Source organism: Lepisma saccharinum, chromosome 21 (genome assembly GCF_977018435.1).
Source record: "Lepisma saccharinum chromosome 21, izLepSacc3.1, whole genome shotgun sequence".
In the NCBI taxonomy this organism is placed as follows: domain Eukaryota; kingdom Metazoa; phylum Arthropoda; class Insecta; order Zygentoma; family Lepismatidae; genus Lepisma; species Lepisma saccharinum.
Window position 1 is genome coordinate 28,954,680 of NC_139249.1, and position 21,265 is coordinate 28,975,944.

Here is a 21,265-nt window from a genome sequence, read left to right on the forward strand (position 1 = left end):
TAACTTTGTAATGATGTACCATTCATTTTGAATTACCCTGTATTTCTAGTAGATCTTATATCGTATAAGTATAATAGAACACCAAGAAGTTTTGTTTTATAACTGAAAAACCGTTATTAATCAATACTAATATTTTTTCTTTTCATAATGCAGCTATACTATATACACATTCATAGCCACTTCATCCAAACGTTAAACTCATATTTTTCGATTTTGACCATTTCTAATTTTCCAAGCACTCTTACCCAAACTTTTAGCCATTGCAGGGTGCCTTGTAAATGATATTATTGTGAACAACCCTTATACATTGATGACACTCCTACAGAAAACGTATTGAGAGAGAAATGAGCAAGACAAACTTTTTTTGTTGTGTTAAAGAAACTAAAAATATTCTTAATGTAATAGGGCACCGCGAGGTAGGCCTATAATCTTTTCAAACCTTTTTCCTATTCTTCCTCGTTCAAGGGCCTCATTGTCTCGACGGCCATGGCGAACTTCCCCGATAACCAGTTTTACGTTGTCGCCTTGTAATCAAGGGGTCCCTGGTTCGATACTCGGTGGAAGCACATAGTTCTTGGGATCCCACTTTAAACTGTACGTCCAATCCAGATTAGCCTATCTGTGCATAAAATGGACTTTAAACAAGAAGTCATACAAGATTCGACGGCCAGGACGTCCCTCTTCCTCCCGAGCTTCAGATCGGATGTGAGCTGAACAGAGAAAGCTAAAACACGGATTGGTTAGCGTATCTTAATTCCCAATGTAGATGAAAGCAAAATATGGCATCATAGCTAGGTTTACCATATTTTTGGGGTTCTAACCCAGGACATATTTGCAATCAACTCGTTACTGCTGAATTTCAGTTTTATTTACAAAAATAAATTGAAATTACTTAAATATCTTAACATTTTATTGGAACATTAAACTATAAATTGTACAAGAAAAAATATTAACATTGTTTTCTAAAATCAATCAATTAATTTTCAAATGTTTAATTGAATAATACATTTTCTGATGTTTAGGAAACCTCTCTGTTCTAGGCAGCATTTTCTGTTAGTTGACTCAGTTGTACTTTTCACTAGCCATGACTTTTTTCAGAAATGGCTTGTTTGTTTTAATAACATCATCAAATTCACAACATGAAAGTTCTGAATTAATTTTAACATTCAGCAGATGTTTAACAGTGGATACTAGAAGTCTACCTCTTTCTGCAGACCAAATATTTCTCATAATTGAAAATACTCTCTCAACTGGAGCAGATGTTCCGGGCAAAGACATAGCAAACTCAACCATTTTAGAAATGTTGGTACATGAAATATCAGTCTTTTGAAACACCTTAAAAATTGGTCGTCAATATTCAATACCGGTAGCTATTTTCATGTTCATATTCTCAAAACTCCGGACATTTTGCAATCCCGAACATCACCCCGGACAGTACTAAAAAACCAGGACTGTCCGGGCTAATCCCGGACGTATGGTAAGCCTAATCATAGCCTAAACTTTAGACGTAACAAAAGAGCTTGTAAACTAACCCAACTACAAGCAAAATATGCCGGTCCCCATGGCGAAGTGGTTAGTACATCACGCTACGACGCCAGGTGTCTCGGGTTCGAATCCTGACCTGGGCATGGATGTTTGTAGTGTCCATTCATCATATCATATCATCACTCGTCCCTTTCTTTCGCAAATTAGCCAGAAGTGTCACAAAAAGCGAAGTTAAACAAAGCACATCAATCAATCCAAACAAAATATGATTGCAACGGATTGAAACTGACATCATTAAAAAGAAGAAGTATTGATTGTAGTAATCCATTAAGAAGCATGAGTAAGAGAAAAACGCTACGTAGAATACCGAAGTAAACACACTATTTCCATATTCGTTACTTTGACGCTTTTCTGCCGCTTTTGACAGACATGTCACTGAGGGTAAATGATCGTTAGATTGAATTTCTGAAGGGTACTCACACAGAAATATCCATGCCTAGAACAAGAGTCGAACATGGAAACTTCCAACGTGTGTTTTCTCTAATTACTACGGCCGAGATTTAAGTACCGTCCCTCAGAGACTTAACGAGACAGAAACGCCACGTAAAATAGGAAAGGTACTCTACAAAATTACAAATACGAAGAGCAGCAATTTTCAAGGGATGTGACCTTCATAAGCAACAGCATAAGCTCTAGTTGAGTTTGAACAACTTCCTCTCTCTCTCTCTCTCTATCTCTCTCTCTCTCTCTCTCTGTGTGTGTGTGTGTGTGTATCTCTTTCTTCTTCCTCTATTTCTCTAACTCTTTCTTTCTTTGTATGTCTTTTTTCTTTTGTTTCTTTGTCTCTTCCTATTTACATAGGTTTGTCCTCTCCTTTGGAGCCCCTTTTCTCGCACAATTTAAATTCGGTTCAACTTTCGTATTGTTTCATCGAAAAAAGGTTCTTGGACCGTATTGAAATTTATACGGGACAAATGTTCCTGGACCGAATTCAAATTGATCCTGGAGAAAGGGTTCCTGGACCGTATTGAAATTTATCCGGAAAAAAAGTTCCTGGACCGAATTGAAATATTTAGCTATAGATAAAAACCCATTTACGCTTGCTGATTTTCTCTCCTGGACCGGAATTGAATTCATTTAAAATCTCTGCACCCACAACCCTGGTTCAGATCCCACTTCACACCGTGTAAGTCTGGTCTGCAACTCCTGATTTTTGTCCAGTCGCAATCGTAAAAGACACCTTCTGTTGTCAACATACCCCTTTCGCTCTCAGTTCAGAAAAGTCAGAGAATCGGTGGCCCATTTGCTTGCTACCCGGCGACGACCGTTTGGTTCAGCCGCGCCTTTCCTTTGCCACGTGTTTCGAAAACTTTTGCTCTCAGACTTAAGTTTGGCAAAGCAGAATACCACGAGAATCTTCCCTCACCACTGCAACTGGACCAAGTCAATTCGTTCAAGGGTTCATTTGAGCCTCCCTGGCTTTCGACGGAAAATACAAAAACAGAATTTGAAGTTGGTTCTTTCGTAGATCGGGCTTTAACCTTACCTGATCCAATAAATCATTTAGAAGTTGGTCTACTTTCAAGTCTATATTTCCTTTCAATCAAGGTACGTTCATTGCATTGCTTCAATGCAGAAAACTTTAAAACAAAATGAATGAAGTCTAAACATCACAGTCTCTTTCATATTCAACTGATTTATGTAATTTTCTTAGTTTGATTTCAGAATTTCAATTCGAATGATATTGATTTGTGTCCCAGTCGATAACAAAATTAGATTTAATCAATTAACGTTCAAGTGAAACTATACTGCATGCAAGATTTAAATTCATGGAAATCATTTTTCTGTGGAGATATTGGCAAACATGTACATGCTTATTAAGATAGTAAACCCACTAAGTTCATCCTCTTTTGATAAATTCAGAAATCACACCCTGGCCTTAATGATACCCATGGATGACACCTGGGCACTGACATCGCCCGGCCAATCGAACCCGGCATTAAGTTCAATTCACATGTTTCAATTCTTCCTCTGCTTTGCACAAACTAAATGGATTGTCGGTCTCAATTTCATTTCCGGTGAAGCACGTGGTTTCAAGGTGCATGTGGATATTGCAGTGAGTTCCCAACATCAGTGCGGGAAAATTCTTGAGGCGGTTGATCGTATCGCACCGGAAGTGAGTGGAATATTAATTCGCAAATAGCGCTGAATAACGAGTGCGAATTCTTTCCAAGAAATGGAAAGTTCATAAGTTGTTACGCAAAATCGATGTACAGTAAGATGAGCACGGATTTTTTTTCTATTTAATAAAAGACTAAGACCTTTGTTTGTGCTAAGACTGGTGACATCAAAATACATTTATCGTGATGTACTCTAAGTAGTTATTTTTTTTAAAAAAAAATCTCTCTTTGAGTTGCTAAAAGTGTTCATTTGAACGTTCATTCAAGATCCAACATCCTTTTTCTGGAAGTACATATAAATTATTTTAAGATCGTTCGCTGCGGGACGGCGCAGGTTCGAATCCGGCTCTGGTCGGAATTTATTCGGCCTACGTATAGGGCCGGTGGCAACCCACCATCGTGAGGAAATTGGGAAGCTCCGAGTGAGTGAGCGTAACACGGTCGAGAAGACCTACAACAACGGCTGGGGGTTCGTCGGGCTGATCACCCGTCACCCCAATACTGGTCTGAGACCTCCACGCTATAAACAGGTGACGGAGGAACAGTGTGGGAGGGAGGCCAGCAGCCGGTAGGTAAGCCAAGGCCCTTCAAGGTGCTGTAGCGCTGTGGGTTATGTTACATATAAGTTATTATGAGGCTAATATGGTTCTGGCGCCTGGGTAAGCCATCTGTGGCTTTTACTTTCACACCGTCCTATTTTCTGTCGTGGTTCTTGTATGTACTGAGACTTAGGTAGTTGGTCCTATAATTCTTTACTATATTCATTTTGATATTGTTGGTGTTTTCATCTAATTTTATGCACTGAAAGAATTAATTACTCGTTGGTAAATTGAAGTAAACTTGTTTTTCGTCAACACAAAAGGGGCATAACTTGCTTTACAATGAGAAAATAGATGATAAAGATAGTCTGAATATTTGTGTGGGACTCAACACATCTTAAACCACAAGAAAGTTATAAGGCTCTGAAAATTTTGTATTCCATTTCCAATAATATGTATGATTTTGCATTTTTATTTAGCGTAGCTTTTCGTCCACTATTTGATAATCGCCCGACCCTGTGGCCGAGTGGTTAGCACATATCGCTGCAACGCCAATGGTCCCGGGTTCGAATCCCGGTCGGGCTTGGTTGTTTGTGAATGTCCATTCATCAATTTCATCATTTCATCACTCATCCCCATCTTCGCAAATTAGCCAAGAGGCACAAAACGCGAAGTAAAATAAACTAAATCAATCAATCAATCAATCACTATTGGATAATCGCGGCGATGAGGATGATGATGATATGGTGGAATTAATGAAAGAACAGTCACAAGGTCATCCATACTCACACCGGGGTTTGAACCGGAGAACTATGAAAGTCGATCACTTAACCACCTGTGAAATGCTTAATCTCTTCACATTCTGTAGGCTTAAGCTGTGCACACATTAGTATTGTAATAAATAGTAGTTAAACCTAACACATATTATTTCTTATTTTTCCTGCAATACATGTCGATTAGTACTACACAAATGTTGGGCAGTTTGCCGGTATCTAATGCCGGTGCATATGTATTTTATCAATTCCTGATGTACCTTTTGTTTTGTTTTTGAGAGAATACTTCCTAATTCAGGAAAGTGATTGGTGTTTTTAACGGCAGGCTTGAGAGGTTTGTAGAGTGATCTGTTGCGAAATCAAGCAATATTTCAGTAGAATTATGTTAAAACACTTTCACTACTACTGGAAGAGGATTTTGGAGCTGGATATCCCCGATATTTGGTGTTGAAAGACCATTCTGCAAATAGAAGCACTAGAAGTTACAAAACTTTTCGTTCACACGAAACACTGTAATAAGGAGCTTTGCCTGCAATAATACTGATTTCTAAGCTGCAAGCAATCTAGACTATAAGTAAAGAAAAACACTAACGAGTAAGAAACAGATTTTATTCATTGTGCGTTTGTTATACATTGAACAACAACGTATTTCTAACATCTCAAAGTACTTGACAGTGCTGAAAGGACATTTTGGCACATGTTAAACACAGTTTCGCTGTGTTATTCCATAACAAGGCTCATCGTTAGTACTGTATATAAAGATAGAGTCAATTAGAAAAGTAGATGAGAGAAATTGTCCATGACCATAGCCATTCACATTTTGTGTTTGCGATTTTAATGACGTTTGTGTTTTACTTCAAAGTCATGTTTCGCCAAACAGTGAATGAAAATGGTGATGGACAAAATTGTATAATATCTATGGCAAGTTGGGAAAATGAGTGGCTTGAAAGCAGAGAGAAACAAGGAAAGGCAAGATATCTTACGGATTGGAGATTGTCATTTGTTCAAATAGTTGTTGATCAACTTAGGTTGGAAGATGAGGAGGTGTACTGGATGTCAAAATAGTTCTTCCAATAAACCAGATGGCGTTGTTCTCTGTCTCTTGTATGGATGTTTCCCCCTCATTTGACATGCAAAGGAAATCTAACTCGAAAGGTTGTTAACAGAGAGGATAGTTGGGGCATGTGGATGCCTGGATACCTGCTGGATACTTGGGTCCGGCTCCGTGTAAGGTGTTGAAGTTGGTTCTTGTCAGACCACCAGCTCCAGACAAGTAATTGGAAATGCCAGCAGGTGCACCATATGCTGATCCACTGTAGCCGCTGTAGCCACCTGGTGCTGGGTTGTAGCTGACCGGTGCTGGGTTGTAGCTCGCTGGTGCTGGGTTGTAGCTCGGGGTGTAGCTAGGCTGTCCTGCGTAAGGGTAGCTCGCTGGCGCCGGGTTGGCGTAGCCTGTTTGGCGTGGTGGGGTTGGCGGAGGAGTGTTGCCGCAGAAAGGGTAGTTGGGGCAGTCATGAGGGCTCACGTTGGCAGGGTACTGGGCAGGCTGAACAGCAACGGCCACAGCCACAAGAGCGGCAGAGAACACCTGTCAAATAGAAGAAGACATCCATCAGATCAACTCTCTTTTTTTCAGTATAGCATTATTAGTATACAATGTGTATCATAATAGAGTGAACAACGTTAAGAATTTAATTCGACTAAACTACAATGATATTTGTTGTGTATCAATCGGTAACTTCAAGTTTATATGAATGTCTACAAATTACTACAAATGTCCAGTTATGCGACACACATCCCATCGAAATTCTACTTCTTGCCACATTTTCCCCTAAAACTCCTCATCCACCAAAGCAAGGGCGTTTCTTATTCTCTCCTTTAGCTGTTGCACATTCTGCGGCATAGGTGGCACATACACTTTGTCATTCACAAACCCCTAAATGCAGAAGTCTAGGGGTGTAAGTTTGACACGTGTCTGCTTTTACTGCACCTGTGAAAGTCGCCATTTTCTTTAACACTACACCAGCGCCACAATGGCCGTGTTTACAAAAGTCTTGCGCATGAAAACAAAACTTGAAGATTTTCTCATTGTTGTCTTTCAGATGTTTTTTTAACGATAAACCTGATAAGTTGTATACTCTATTATGATACGCTCTGTATGTAGACTATGTTGGACTAAACAAATGTTGAAATTTCAGCTGCAGTCGGGAATAATACTATCAGCATTGATTTTTGAGTTGAGTATTAAAGGATTCTTCGGTTGTTGTCTTGTCCTTTAAATTAACATGACGGGTTCCCTACTGGCTACTTCTCTATGATATATTTCTACGTGTTAGCAAAACCTCAAACGACTCTAAGATCATCTTCAACAAGTTTCTTAATAAATTCCTTCCGCACAGTCTTGCTTTCATGGTCGTAAACAGGAGAGTTTCTAACCAAGATTTTTAAAAATTAAAACTACGTTTAGCACGGGACTGTCTGGAGCAAGCAAACGAAAACACCTTTCAAGTATTAATGCGTGAGATGGGATTGAGCCGTTTGCAGCAGCGCACCTACTCGGTTTCTCCCTTTCTCTGTCGTTGCTCCACATATTTCCGATACAGAGTATAGCATTTGCACCGTCTTTGGTCATATTTTAAACCGGTATTTTGAAATGAAAGAAATACAATTGAAAATTGGACAAAATAATATTTTTTTACACGAATCCATTCCTTTTCAAGTATTTCGCGATTTTCTTGTTTTAAAAATCTAACTCGTCCTGCAAAATGGCATCTTAATGAATATGATTATCTTGAAAAACTAAAATTTTGTAGCTCATACAATATTTAGTTTAGTAGATAGGTAAGTGTTCTCTTAAAAGCATAGAATGTAGTGTAAATTGAGTACGTGACATACTGACGCAATGCGATGAATGTTGAATATCTGCCACGCCAAATGACGCCGTGAATCATATTCCTTTACATGGCCTATTAGGTAAACATGCTCGAATGGAACTGGGTTCGTCGTCTACACAACTTCCTCTTGTACACATTCGTTTAATTAATATTTTCCATTAAAGAAACAGTACAAGTCATATAAGCGCACCGTAATTAAGAACAGAAACTGCTTTTTTCTAACGAAGTGTGGAGGCATTAAAATTATACTTAGTTCTGGTTGTCCTTCCTCATAACGCAAGAGTTTCGGAAATGAAAACAAGATTCTGCACTTATCCTAAAAGGCAAGAAAAACATACACACATAGCGCGCGCGAGAGATAGCAAAAATAGATAAATAGGGAAAGAGAGAGAGAGAGAGATATAGAGCTAGATAAACGGAGACGAAAAGTAGGAAGGGTGAATGAAAAAGTAGAGAAATTGAGTCATGCTGTCTAGGATGTACTGCTATGAAAAGAGAAAAATGAGAAGCGAAGAAATGGAGACTCCTGCGTGGCGAGAAATCTCTCTTACAATTATTGAACCTAATCCAACCTCAGTAAAGCAAGCTGAAGGCGCATAATTTCTGTAAATGCTATTTCCTTCATAGACACTAAATCTGTGTTGTAATAAAGCTTACCAATTTCATCATGGTTATAAACTTGAGCACACCAGTACACCAGGGAAATAAGTTGGAAGAACTGATGACTTCAGAAGCAAGAAGCTGGCTATATATACACCCGCACACTTCGCTCGTTCACTGACGTCACAACTCTAATTTTCCATTAACTGTTTCCTAGATCCAATTCCAATTTACGAGCATTTCTCTTGTAAGCTAAACTTGTTCAAATAGAAGCTAAACCAGATCCAGCCACGTGTGTATTATATCTAACGGTAAGGAATGTTGCCGTTACTGCATTTTTCATGTCTATAAATGGTTAATGGCAGCATAATATTGTTTGTCTACATTAAATATCCAAATTAGAATCGAATACATGAGGAAAGTTGCACTTAAACTTTAATATGTCTGATAAAATTATATACATATAATTAAATTATGAATAAATTTGCACTAATTATGGAAAACACATCTGCTAGTGGATATTTCGCTTTTAAGATTTTGTCAGAGTTGTTTTATGACAACATAACAAATCATTATGTCTCTTTTTTCAAGTAATTACTGAAAGCTTCATTAAATCATTACAAGTATTCTTAAACGTGATATTCATATACTGTTAAACTGTATCCGATAAAGTGTCAAACAATATTAATTTGCGATCGTGTTTTATATTCATTTCTTGTAACATTAAATCAGTACAGCACAAGTATTGCTCGGCATATTGTCCACGACTATTTTCATTAATTTTTCACTTGTATTCTATGGATAGTTCAGAGATTGGCAGCAGCTTACGGATAAACTCTCATTGTGTAAAAAAAAAATACAATAAACATGATGGTGGACAATTTACTTCGTAATACTTATGCATCTCATTCTACATGTGAAAACTCACATCTAGAATTATATTATTTCTGTTTATCCACGCACCGAATAACAAGATTTTGTAAATCAGTAAAGCATAATGTATTGCTTTCCTTTTTGTATGACAATATTTAAGGCCAGACGTTTATTAGGGTCAGAATTAAGCGCACGAATTTGGGGCGGCAAATTTGCTCATTCGTAACGCTATGGGTGACGATTTGAAACCCCTCGTACAGTGGGATCCATGAGTATTATCGTGAAAATTGTTCATCACCATATTCGTGCACTTAATTTGACCCAATAAGAGCTTCAAGAATTAAAAGAAAACTCAAAACAAGCTGTTGACAACTTCTGCACCAGCATACATAAAGATCTATTGCTTAAAAACTCATAGGAAGTAAGAGAAAAATTGATGAATATAGTCATGGACGATTTCTACGGTAATACTCATGAATCCCACTGTACATAATTGTCTTTTACGTTGTGCTCTATTTCTGCTCAATTTTCTGTTCTGTAAATTTTGCTCCTAACGGTATGATAAATTTAGCAAACATTTGGTATTTTTACGACATGAAAATACACTAATATGCTTTCGACAAAAAACAGAAATCGTTCGAATTTTTTAACACAATGAGACGTCTGCATTTTCATGGAGGTGCAAATGCGCCAACATGTGAACAGACCCCAAATAGTGAAAAGACAGGGAAAATGTTATCTGTTTTGAGTAAAACTTTTATTCGGCAAGAAATATTAAATTTATTTCTTTATATAAAGTATTACGTGAAGCAGATAAGTGGATACCAGGCACGACTGAGTGGTGGAAGTGAGTGTTAAAATAACTCGAGAAACAAATTAATTGCGCTAATACTAATAGAGATGCAATTTTTTTTATGCATGTCAAGTGTATTTGGATCTGATAGCAGATACATACTTAATAGATTAGACTTCAAAAACTAGAACTATATCTGACAACCTTTGAAACGGTTGCCAAGTGAAACTGAATTTGCATTTAAATCTATAATTGATGTTCGAGGGTTGGATCGCGTCAGATTATATAGGCACATAGAAAGGCATGTGTTATGTGTGGGGACAAATTTCTTGATTCTTAGTGTTAGCAGCCTAGAATAAATGTCCTATCACAAACAGCAATACTTCAGAGTAGCTTATTGTTGGCAAGACACACTTGTTTGTTGCACTAGACGAAAAACTTGGAATTAATGTAGAGTAATTTACATTTTGTGCTCTTGATTACGATATACAAGGGCTGCTCTGCCAACTAACTCTTGTCAATGTAATGCTACATAATGATAAACTGCGTATGGAGCAGTAAGCTACATGTAAAATAATACATATACATGCACCTGTAAGAAATACACAAAAATTAGAGCGATACAAAAATGTATAACTACAAATGCAAAAGACAATAGTAATAATCAGGGCTCGGATTTTGATTACATATCATCTTTTTTTCCTTATATAGTATGCATTGCCCTTAAGTATTATAATCCTGAATATGAACATCTGATCATAAAAACGTGAATTTTATTGTGCATTTTTCGTCATAACTTCTATTTTTTAAGTTTTAGACCATTTTTTCAAGTTTTACGTCATTTTTCTGTCGTTATTTCAAGTTTCACGTCATTTTCGGTCATTTCTCGCGTTTTACTTCTTTTTCTGGTCTTTTGTTTTGGCGTAATTACAAAAAAAAGTAATGTAATTGCATTACGTTTCACTCACTCATTTTTAGCCAGGAACTGACATTTATCGCCTTGATGTCTGCAACAATGAAAACAAAAACTCTATCCTCACGTGATTGTAGGAACAAAGCAACATGCCCCTCGACATTACCTACTGCAATAATTTTGAATAAGTTAAGATTTTTACAGATTTTTATACTTAAAATTCACATACACCTTGAAATTTCACTTCTGACGGTACAGAAAGAAGTCATTTTTATTAGGTCATTTTATAGATCATTTTTCAGATATTTTTAGGTCATCAAAATCTGTGCTCTGGTATTAATAATATATTAATACAATTCTATATAGTGAGTGACTTGATATCTTCAGGATGTGCCACGATTCTATCTCATCAAGAAAGTAATAGAATATGCATTAACATCAAGACGTCAAGTATTGAAAAATAATGTCAGTATGAGTCTTTGTATGAAACCAAAATCGCATTTGCAGGCTAACGAAGCTCTGGTGTCTGAATGAATCCACAGCCAGTATAATCCTCTGTGAGATTGTTTTTGTGTGTTGTCCATGTTTATTTATTTATTTATTTATTAATGCCTTGTTTTAAATGGCGGAGTTAAGGCCGTACAATGCCTTTTCTTCCACTCAACCATACATTTAAAATTATACATTATTATATTATACACAAAGTACACTAAGTCATTTCACATAGGTCCACACACACACATTATACTCATACACACAAGTCTTAAAGCCCTGAATATAACACACAAAATACAAAATATATAATACACAAAAAACTAAATATGGAATGAAAGAATGCAAAATTTGAAATTGTATTTAAGTAACTGCAAGGTATTTTAAGAATTCGTTCACTTGCACATGCTTTTTAGTCTGCTTGACAGGGGAAGATCTAACAACTACTCTGAAGAGAGTGGCGAACACGTCTGCTAAAGGAACCGACGGAGCTTACTGCTCTAGTGCTTTCTGGCAGCTGATTCCATAGTCTTACAGCCGATACGGAGAAAGAGTTGGAGAAGAAGTTTGATCTGTGGACAGGGATAGAGAGAACTGAGGAGCTGCGTGATCTGGTGTCGCGATCGTGAAATTCGTGAAGAAATTGGAAGCGAGAGAGGAGATAGGAAGGTGACTTGAGGTTGAGAACTTTGTAAAGTAAAATCAGAGTGTGCAGCGTTCGTCTTTCTTGCATACGTAGCCACCCCAATTTGAGAAAATAAGGTGATAGGTGGTCCCAATATTTTAAATTAAAAATGTATCGTACGCAGGCATTTTGAACACTCTGCAGACGTCTAGCTGACTCACCTGTTAAGCCGGAATACGCTACGTCACAATAATCTAAATGGCATAAAACTAGGGACTGACATAGTTTGGCCTTGATAGAGGTGGGGAGGAACTTGCCCATGCGTCTTATAGAATACAGAGATGCGAAAGCTTTTCTACACGCCGAACTTGTGTGATGTGACCATGATAAATTTCCGTCTAATACAATTCCCAGATCTTTAACAGTTTGGTTAAATGGAATGTGAGTCGAATCTACAAGAATGGAAGGCAGAATGTTAAGATCTACGTAACGTTTCAGTTTATCGGAAGCAATCAAAATTGCTTGTGTTTTATTAGGGTTAATATACATGCCATTGTCTAGCGACCAGTTAACAATCCTCTCTATATCTTCATTAACCTTGGAAATACCATCGTTTAACATTACTGGGGGTGCAGAATAGTACAACTGGAGGTCATCGGCATACAGGTGATAACGGCAGTGTTTCAAGATATTTGGTAGGTCATTAATGTATAAAGAAAATAATAAAGGGCCGAGTACACTTCCTTGCGGAACGCCACAAGTAATCTCAGATAGCGCCGAGCACTTGCCATCATAAACCACCCTTTGTTTACGTCCAGTTAAGTAGGATTTGACCCAGTCGGTTGCAGAGGTGGTGAAATTAAAAAATGATTTTAGCTTGGAAATGAGAATATCATGGTCGAGTGACTGGAAAGCTTTCGTGTAGTCCAATAAAACTAAAACTGTCGCCTGTCTGCAGTCCATAGCTTGTCTGACGTCGTCGGTTATGTGAGTCATGGCGGTGCTAGTGCCGTGATTAGGTCTAAATCCCGACTGAAACGGAGCCAGAACTTCATTTGTATGTCGGCTGATTTGGTCGTGAGCAATGTATTCTAATGCTTTCGATAGCGCGGGAAGAATACTGATAGGTCGGAAATTGTCAATGGAAGTGGCGGGGTCAGTCTTGGCGAGAGGAAGAACGTGTGCTATTTTCCACTTATCTGGAAAAATACCAGAGCGCAGAGAAAGATTAAAAATGTCAGTGATGTATGGCAATACATGAGGTAAAATCAGCTTTATTAGTCGCAATGGGAGGTTGTCGGCTCCTTCAGAACCAGATTTGATCCGACCGATTGCAGTTGCAACTTGGAACTCATAGACTGGGTTAAAATTGAACTCTATCATTTCTGTTTTGTGGTTTGCTATAGCTCTAATAGTAACATTTTTAGCATCGTTATTCATTGAATTAGAGAGAGAGAAATGTGTATTTAATTCATCAAGGGACGAAACACGAGTAGGATCTACGTTACGTTTCTCTCCTAGCCCTAGATTTCTTAAGTTATTCCACAACATTCGGGGGTTGCCTTGCATATTTAATAATTCGTAAGAGAGCCTTCTCTTTGCGTTGCGCACGGCCTGATTACATCGATTTCTCAACACGCGGTAGTTATTAAAACTGTTTAAAGTATTTGGAGATTTGAGGCGCTTGTCAGATTTAAACCTGCGGTGAGCCGAATCACGCTCCGCCATAAGTGCGAGAATGCTGTCGGTCATCCAGGGGGAAGCAGGCCGCGTGACGCGTTTTTTCTTGAGTGGAGCATGTTTGTCGAAAAGGTGTAAGATTAGACTATTTAATTCATTAAGCTTATCGTTAATATCAGTGAAGCTGTTTATTGAATTCCATGGGGTTCTTGTAGCATCTTCGTTTAGTGAAGCGGGGTTAATTTTCTTTAAATCGCGGTATTCAATTATGTTTGGCTTGGATTTCGGAACATTGAGCGAGTAAGCAACGTAAATAAGATCGTGGAACGAGAGACCGCAGGCGCTCGTTTGTCCATGTTTGGTGATTCGAGAGCAGTCTCCTGTTAAGATGACATCTAGCCAAGAATGCGACGTAGCCGTGTGGAAGGTAGGATCGAGCTTCAAAATATTTAGATTGTAAGAAGAGATAGCAGCGCGGAATTTATTTACTTCGGGTTTGTCAGTTTCTAAATGAAAGTTCAGATCCCCAAGTAATAATACATGCGAGTACATGGGAATGAGTTTAGCCAGTTCCTCCTCACAATTTACAAAGCACGTTCCAGGTGGACGGTACGCAACAGCTAGAAGTAGCTTCTGTTTGTTGATGGTAAGTTCCAGGAAAAGATATTCTGTCATTCGTGCGTAGTTACCGTCAGATTTAGCCACAACCACCGCGGTAATATCTTCCCTTATCAGTGCCATCACCCCGCCACCTCGTTTCCCCAACCTGTCGTTTCGGAAGACGTTGTAGCCTCGGAAGGAGACCATGCTGGAGGGTGTGAGGGGATTAAGCCATGTCTCCGATACAAGAATGCAGTGGAGATTCAGGGGGGAGAAAATAGCTTTGAAGCTATCGAGGTGCGCTTCGATGCTCTGTGCATTCACGTGTGACACCAACAGTGAGTTCGGACAAGTCTTCAGCTCATTTCCGAGAATTTCGGCTGTGCTGACCGCGGGGGGCGGAGTGCCAGGGCAATTAGCAGAGCGACGACCCTCTTCAGAATTTCGTCCACTGTCACCGAGATGCGTTGTTGCCAGATTAGCCATTTTTAGAATTGAGGTTTAACGAACAGAAACAAGATGGGAGAAGAAACATTAGCATACCAAAATTAAATTTAGAATTATTACTTACCCTGTCAAGCAGAATAGCATGGAGGAAAGCATCAGGGAATGACACACACACACTCACATTAAAAAACGATAACATAAACAAGAACCCGGACAAAAAACTCACACTAAACACACATGATTTGAACACATCACACACACAATTATTCATACACAGCGTATCATAACGACAAAAGTCACATATGCTCTTCATTACACTTCGTACTCAGTTCGCGTTGCACCCCATCTCAAGGGAGAACGTCAAGATCCTCGGGGGAAGATATAAGGTAGCGACGACCTCCGTGAAATACGAAAATGCGCCCGTCTTGGCTCCAGGCATTGCGTGTCCCTACGCGATCCTTTGCCACTCGCAAAACCCTCTGTCTGTAGGGAGTTAGCGACTCTGTAATTAATAGGGACGAGTTCTTTAGCATCTTCTTTGATTTCCACACCTCGTTCCTGGAGCGGTAGCTTACAAATTTCACTATGATGGGGCGTTTTCCCGATCTCAAAACTTCCGCAGACGATCTTTTCGGAGGGCCAAGCCTGTGGCACCGGTCAACGTGCTCGAGCTTGATGTGCTGCAACTGAAGCTTATTTTGTAAAGTCTGGAGCACGATGCTGTCCACGTCTTCGTTGGTGGTTTCGGGGACCCCATGCAGCAAAATGCAGTTCCTCCTAGAGTACTGCGCTAGGTCATCTATTTCAATGGTGTTCGTGCGTATCTGCTTGTTCATGCTCTCTAGGTCGCGCCGCAGCTCTGTCATGGAGTCGCTCGTCGATCTCTTAAATTGCACAAACTCCTCTCTGAGGTTCAGGAGTGACTTGCGGAGGTCAGCATCTTCTTGCACCGATCCATGGTTGTCTAGCAACTCATCAAGTCGTTGCTGGAATGCTTCCATGGTTTTGCCTATTTCTTCAACTTTGGTCGAAACAACTGATAGTGTAGGCTTGGACATGATAACAACCCCGAAGATCCACACGGTGAAGCTATTGACCTGGCGGAAGATGTGGCAACGTACAGCGGTGGAGAATAGAATGCCAGGCTAGCTGAGGGGTGAAAGCGCGGAGCTCTATTCAAGCACGTCCATCCACTACAACTCACAACTCACTGTGTTTGTGTTTATGATTGTCCTTTCATCTTATCACAACTCTTCCTCATATTCGCGATTTAGCCAAAAGTGACAGAAATCTGAAGTAAATGTAATCAAGTCAATCAATCAATGATGAAACGAAAACCGATGCGAATTTGGTTATTACGGTTTGAATGCTATTGACGATGAATATCAGGAATATCGACTTGCCTCCATGTTCTTTCTTGTTATGTTGAAAGAAGTAGTCATTTTGTTCAGAATATTTCGAGTCATTTTCTTCTGTCAAACTGAAGTCCAAGCACAAATTCGTTCCTCAAGTTCTACATGTTCATTAAGTACCAATTGTACGAAACATTTGAAGAACTTTGCAACGTCACCCGGTTGTACACCAGTCATCACAAAGTTAGTCCGCTACTCCTTTAGTCGGGAACATGAGAATCTGCAAATCATCAGGGCTTGCTGAGTAGAAAAGAAACACAACACAGTATTCAAAGTTAAACGTAGTTTTTATAAGCACTTATATTTTCTATCGTATGTGTACTTACAAGCAAGGCACAGATTTGATTACGTTTCTGCCTGAAGAGGAACAATTCTATATCATATTAAATCACATCACAATCACTAAAGACACTTTCTTAATATAGAATTAACGTTGGACGAGACAAACATAAATACACGAAAGTTTCTGTACTTAATTATTATTTCGAGTATAGCCAGAATGAAACTAAAATAGTTACCAATTACATTATTCCGGCAATCCATTAACTGTTACCAAGTTCTTGTTGATTCTTCACCTTCACCTGTTTTTTCAAACACCGACTGTCGTCAGGTGAGGAACATTCAGGTGGGTTCACTTCCTCGGCTGACATGAGAAAGTGACGTCAACACGAACAGATTTTGACGTATTTATAAACATACATAAAAGTTCCAACTACAACTGTATCAGTCTAACTATAATTGTCTGTGACAACTTACACATTATTTGAAGTAACAAACATTTTAAAAATCTTAACCTCTTACAAATGTAAAATCTTATTTTCCTTGTTTCAATTTAATTGATTCTGACTTTTCCATGACAATACAAGAAATTCAGGCATATTAAAAAATGTTCGTTCTTTGATTCATGTTATGTACGGCAAGAAATATATAAAAATGAACTGACATCGCAATATTTTCAGTTTGAATTTTTTTGTATATTCCAATTTATTTGCGTTGCCGTACAATGTGCCTGTCTTCACCCGTTCCGTTTACAGAAGAGGCAATTCTGGTAATTAGTGTAGCACATAAGATATCATTGGAACTTAGAAACCATTTCATGTAATAATAAAAAACGTAACCAATAGAGTTTCGTAAATAGTTTATTTACATTCCTTTCGAAAACATACAAAGAAACCTGAAGTACTGTACCAAATTGCACTGCTATCTAAGATTTCTACACTGACTAGCAGCAAATTGCCATTTGGCACGGATCACAGTTATGCTTGATTCACAGACGTGTATAAATTGCAATGCAAGAGTTGAAATACGACGGAGCAGTTTTGCATATATTCCATATGTAACTAAGATTACAATGTTCTCTTAGATTTGTGTTCAGATGCTGAGTAGATAGATAAAGCATGAGTATTCTTGGTGGTAAATTCTTAAAGCTAAAAGACAGAAATATGAGGAAATAAATTAGCACAAGGGGTAGTTAGGGCAAGCAGCAGGGTTGATGCCAGCAGGGTATCTTGTCAGAGCTCCGTGCAGACTGTTGTAGTTGGCATTACCATGTCCGGCGTATCCTGCACCAGACAGTCCTACACCGGCGCCTCCAGCTAGACCACCCTGTCCAGCAACACCACCACCCAGGTTGTTGTAGCTGTAGGTGCCTTGGCCACCCTGGCCTGAACCTTGACCGCCGTAATAGCCTCCTTGTCCTCCGCCGATCCCGCCCAGTCCGACTCCATTGCCGTAGTAGGTTCCCTGACCACCAACCGCTGAGGGAGCGTTTCCACAGAAGGGGTAGTTGGGGCATTCATGAGGGCTGACACCAGCTGGGTACTGTGCTGGGGGTACGGCAAGAGTCATGCCGAAAAGAGCAACACAAAATACCTGGAAGGAAACAGAGGAAATTATGTTGGCAAAAATCATATGTAGGAATCTAAGCAAGAGATTATTTTGTTGCAGAACGTAATAATTAAGAATATCAAACATTTTACACGCTACAACATCCGAGTTCTGAATGGCAGAAATCCAAACTCTCCCTTACAATGTCACACACTCCCAACATCGCCTCAAATGTTTCCCTATTTTTTCATAAAGGTACAATTTATGATCGTTTTGCTGCTAAAGTGACCCCTCCACCATACCAGATCGAAAGGTCAAGAATGCCATGAATGCGATGTTTGCAATTGAAAATAAATGGAAAACTATCTTACAAAAGTACTTCTGCGGCCTAATGATGTTGAAACTAATGTTGAAATCAATTGTTAGTATGTTTTAGTTCGTGGTTAGCCTAATGGTGACCACTCTCACCTTTGTCATAAGATTCAACACTTTTTCTTTTGGAAGGGTAAATATTTGTGGTTTTCCACACAAGTTTTAAAAATGCAATTAAAATTATGTAGAGGCTTTCCATTTTCTACAAATATGAAATAATATTTTCCTTTTACGTTACCACTTATCAGAGATACCATCGTTTTTGGTACATTAATTATTTTCTCTTAACTTGAAGAGAGGAAATTGTCCTCACTTGCCAGTTGCCACCTACTGATGTAGCTTTCCTGATCACGCTTCATTGAAAGAGTTTGACTTAGATATTTTCACTCTTATTTTTGTTATGTCATTATTTGTAGCACTTCCAATATTGGCCATCTTTGCAAGTACTAGAGATTTAAAAGGCTTCTTTCTAACGACACATGAACTCCCGATATTCTTTATAAATTGCCCTCTGTATGACAGTATGGATGAAATAGAGAGTCAGTTTGCTACAGTTCTGTGTGACTCAAGTAAGTGAGACATGATATATGGAAATGCCATATCGTAGTTTGAACAGTTCGGTGATCTATGTAGCAAGTAACATCAAAATAAAATTCTTAACGACGCTTATCTTCAAGTTTGCAATGTTATTCTCAGTTCGAATTACCTACTGAAACTGCATTCAAGATTCCATGCTACCTTAATGAAAAGTTGACAGCAGGGTTGCGTATGAAGTTTAATAATCACAATGTGATAAATGTGTTTCTCTTTCTTTCTTTCGAGTGAAGCATCATAAATCCATATGCTTTTCATGTCTATTATTACACATAACAAGTAATGGAGAAACCTAACTTTGCAAGGAAGTTCTCATTCACAAGCTACAACCAAAAATTCCAGAAAAAACAATAAAACAGTAAGAAAAATCAAGCGCAGCATAATGCTGCAGTAACTTTCCAAAATGTTCGTCCAGACTCTTGTGTATGTAATTTTTATGGTGGCTGTATCTTAAGATTGTAATGTTCAAATTCTTTTGACAATAATGTACAGTTTTATCACACTACTCTGCGAAAACATTTCATATAAAGTTGAGTAATGAATGTTCCTTGGTATGGCAACAAGAAATATCAAAACGCCTACGAGAGATTTGAACGCAAGATTGGACACTGTAAAGTCATATTTACGAGTGAATTAAAAATACCGGTTAGTTCTATACATCCACATTTAGGAACTGGCCTGAATCCAAATTATCAAACAGAGCTACCAATAGCTGAAACTAGAATATCAACTTACCAACTTCAACATGTTGCTTGTGAGATAGTAGAGTACGACTGGTGATAACCCTCAAGAAACTGATGCCTTCTGAAAATATGGGTGGGGTTTTTATACCATGAAGCGCCGAATTGCTTTCCAATTATAAAAATACTGATGGAATTCGCTACATATGGCAATTACTGCAATTTCTTCGAAAGCGTTTAGCAGGGGGGGAAAGCTATAAGCATCGATTACTTTTGTTCTTCCGGGTGAAACTTGGCCGACAGCCGTGCAAAAGTTCTCCTGCAATAAAGGTTGTTAGATTTCTTGTTTCACGTTGGTGGAAGTTGTTTTCATTCTTCTTATCGGAATTCTTGTTGGTATCTGTTCATCAGTGCGTTAAAGTGACTTCTTCCTTTGACGCGCAAACTTTGATGTTTATGGCGTCCGGATACTAACAAGAGATTTGATGAAAACGCAGATATTACACGTAGTGAAATATTTCTGCAGTCATTGTCATTTCTGCAAAAGCGTGCATATTCGTATTTACGCAAACTTAGCTCTAAACATTTGATTGAATACCAAATATTGAATTTTCTCCCGTCTGGGATTTACCCTCCGCTCTGCATTTCTAAATTCGTTGCCCGAACCGAGCAAATCAATTTTCCTCCACTTAGAGACTGTAATAGGTTTATTTTTATTACTTAGCAATAATTTTTTGGTACCGCAACTTAATTTCAAGGCAGAGAATATGATGATTGTACTACTGGCATGTCAATTTTTTGTATAAAGAACTTTAAAATGTATTTTTAATGTAAATTATCTGCGTTTTTGCATAAACTTATGGTAAACAGCACAGTGTGTTTCTGTTTTTATTCCAATTGTACAATTTGAATGGGCTTCGATTGGAAGGTCGTTAACACTTAGAAGTTCTCAGTGTAATTATCCGTGTTCTCTTGAAAGTTAGGCTGGCAAAAGTGAGTCAGCGTGCAAGGAGGAAAGTGGTCAGACGTACAGTGGGATCCATGAGTATTACCATGCAAATTGTCCATGACTATTTTCGTTAATTTTTATCTTACATCCTATGTGTTTTTAAGCGATGGATTTTTATGTATGCTGGTGCAGAAGTTGTCAACGGCTTGTTTTGAGTTTTCTTTTAATTCCTGAAGCTCTTATTGAGGTCAAATAAAGTGCACGAACATGGTGATTGACAATTTGCACGGTAATACTCATGGATCCCACTGTACTTATACAATAATCCATAACAAAGAAGTTGAAGCCATGAGGCAAGTTAGATTTACCATCATTCTAATTAAATATTTTAATTTTTGGCAAACATTGTTTCATAACAAGCAATGAATTACCTTCAGTTAATCCTTGACTACATGTTTTGAGTAATGCACTTGTGGTGTGTGTCATGATGCATTAGATGTTTCCATTTAATTCCATAATAGCTGCTGCTAGTAACGA

General features: G+C 38.5%; 2 protein-coding genes across 2 annotated transcripts; both read right to left on the reverse strand.

The window, feature by feature from the left end:
• Window positions 1-5,577: 5,577 nt before the first annotated feature.
• On the reverse strand, window positions 5,578-8,606 carry LOC146004074 (uncharacterized). The gene is made up of 2 exons (XM_083142702.1): window positions 8,529-8,606; window positions 5,578-6,565 (listed from the first exon to the last, which is right to left on the reverse strand). The coding sequence occupies exons 1-2, from the start codon at window positions 8,538-8,540 to the stop codon at window positions 6,137-6,139; spliced, it is 441 nt and encodes a 146-aa protein (XP_082998828.1). The 5' UTR covers window positions 8,541-8,606; the 3' UTR covers window positions 5,578-6,136.
• An 8,821-nt stretch (window positions 8,607-17,427) lies between these two features.
• On the reverse strand, window positions 17,428-19,883 carry LOC146004271 (uncharacterized). The gene is made up of 2 exons (XM_083142971.1): window positions 19,835-19,883; window positions 17,428-18,178 (listed from the first exon to the last, which is right to left on the reverse strand). Exons 1-2 carry the CDS (start codon window positions 19,844-19,846, stop codon window positions 17,762-17,764), a joined length of 429 nt encoding a protein of 142 aa, XP_082999097.1. The 5' UTR covers window positions 19,847-19,883; the 3' UTR covers window positions 17,428-17,761.
• Window positions 19,884-21,265: the final 1,382 nt, after the last annotated feature.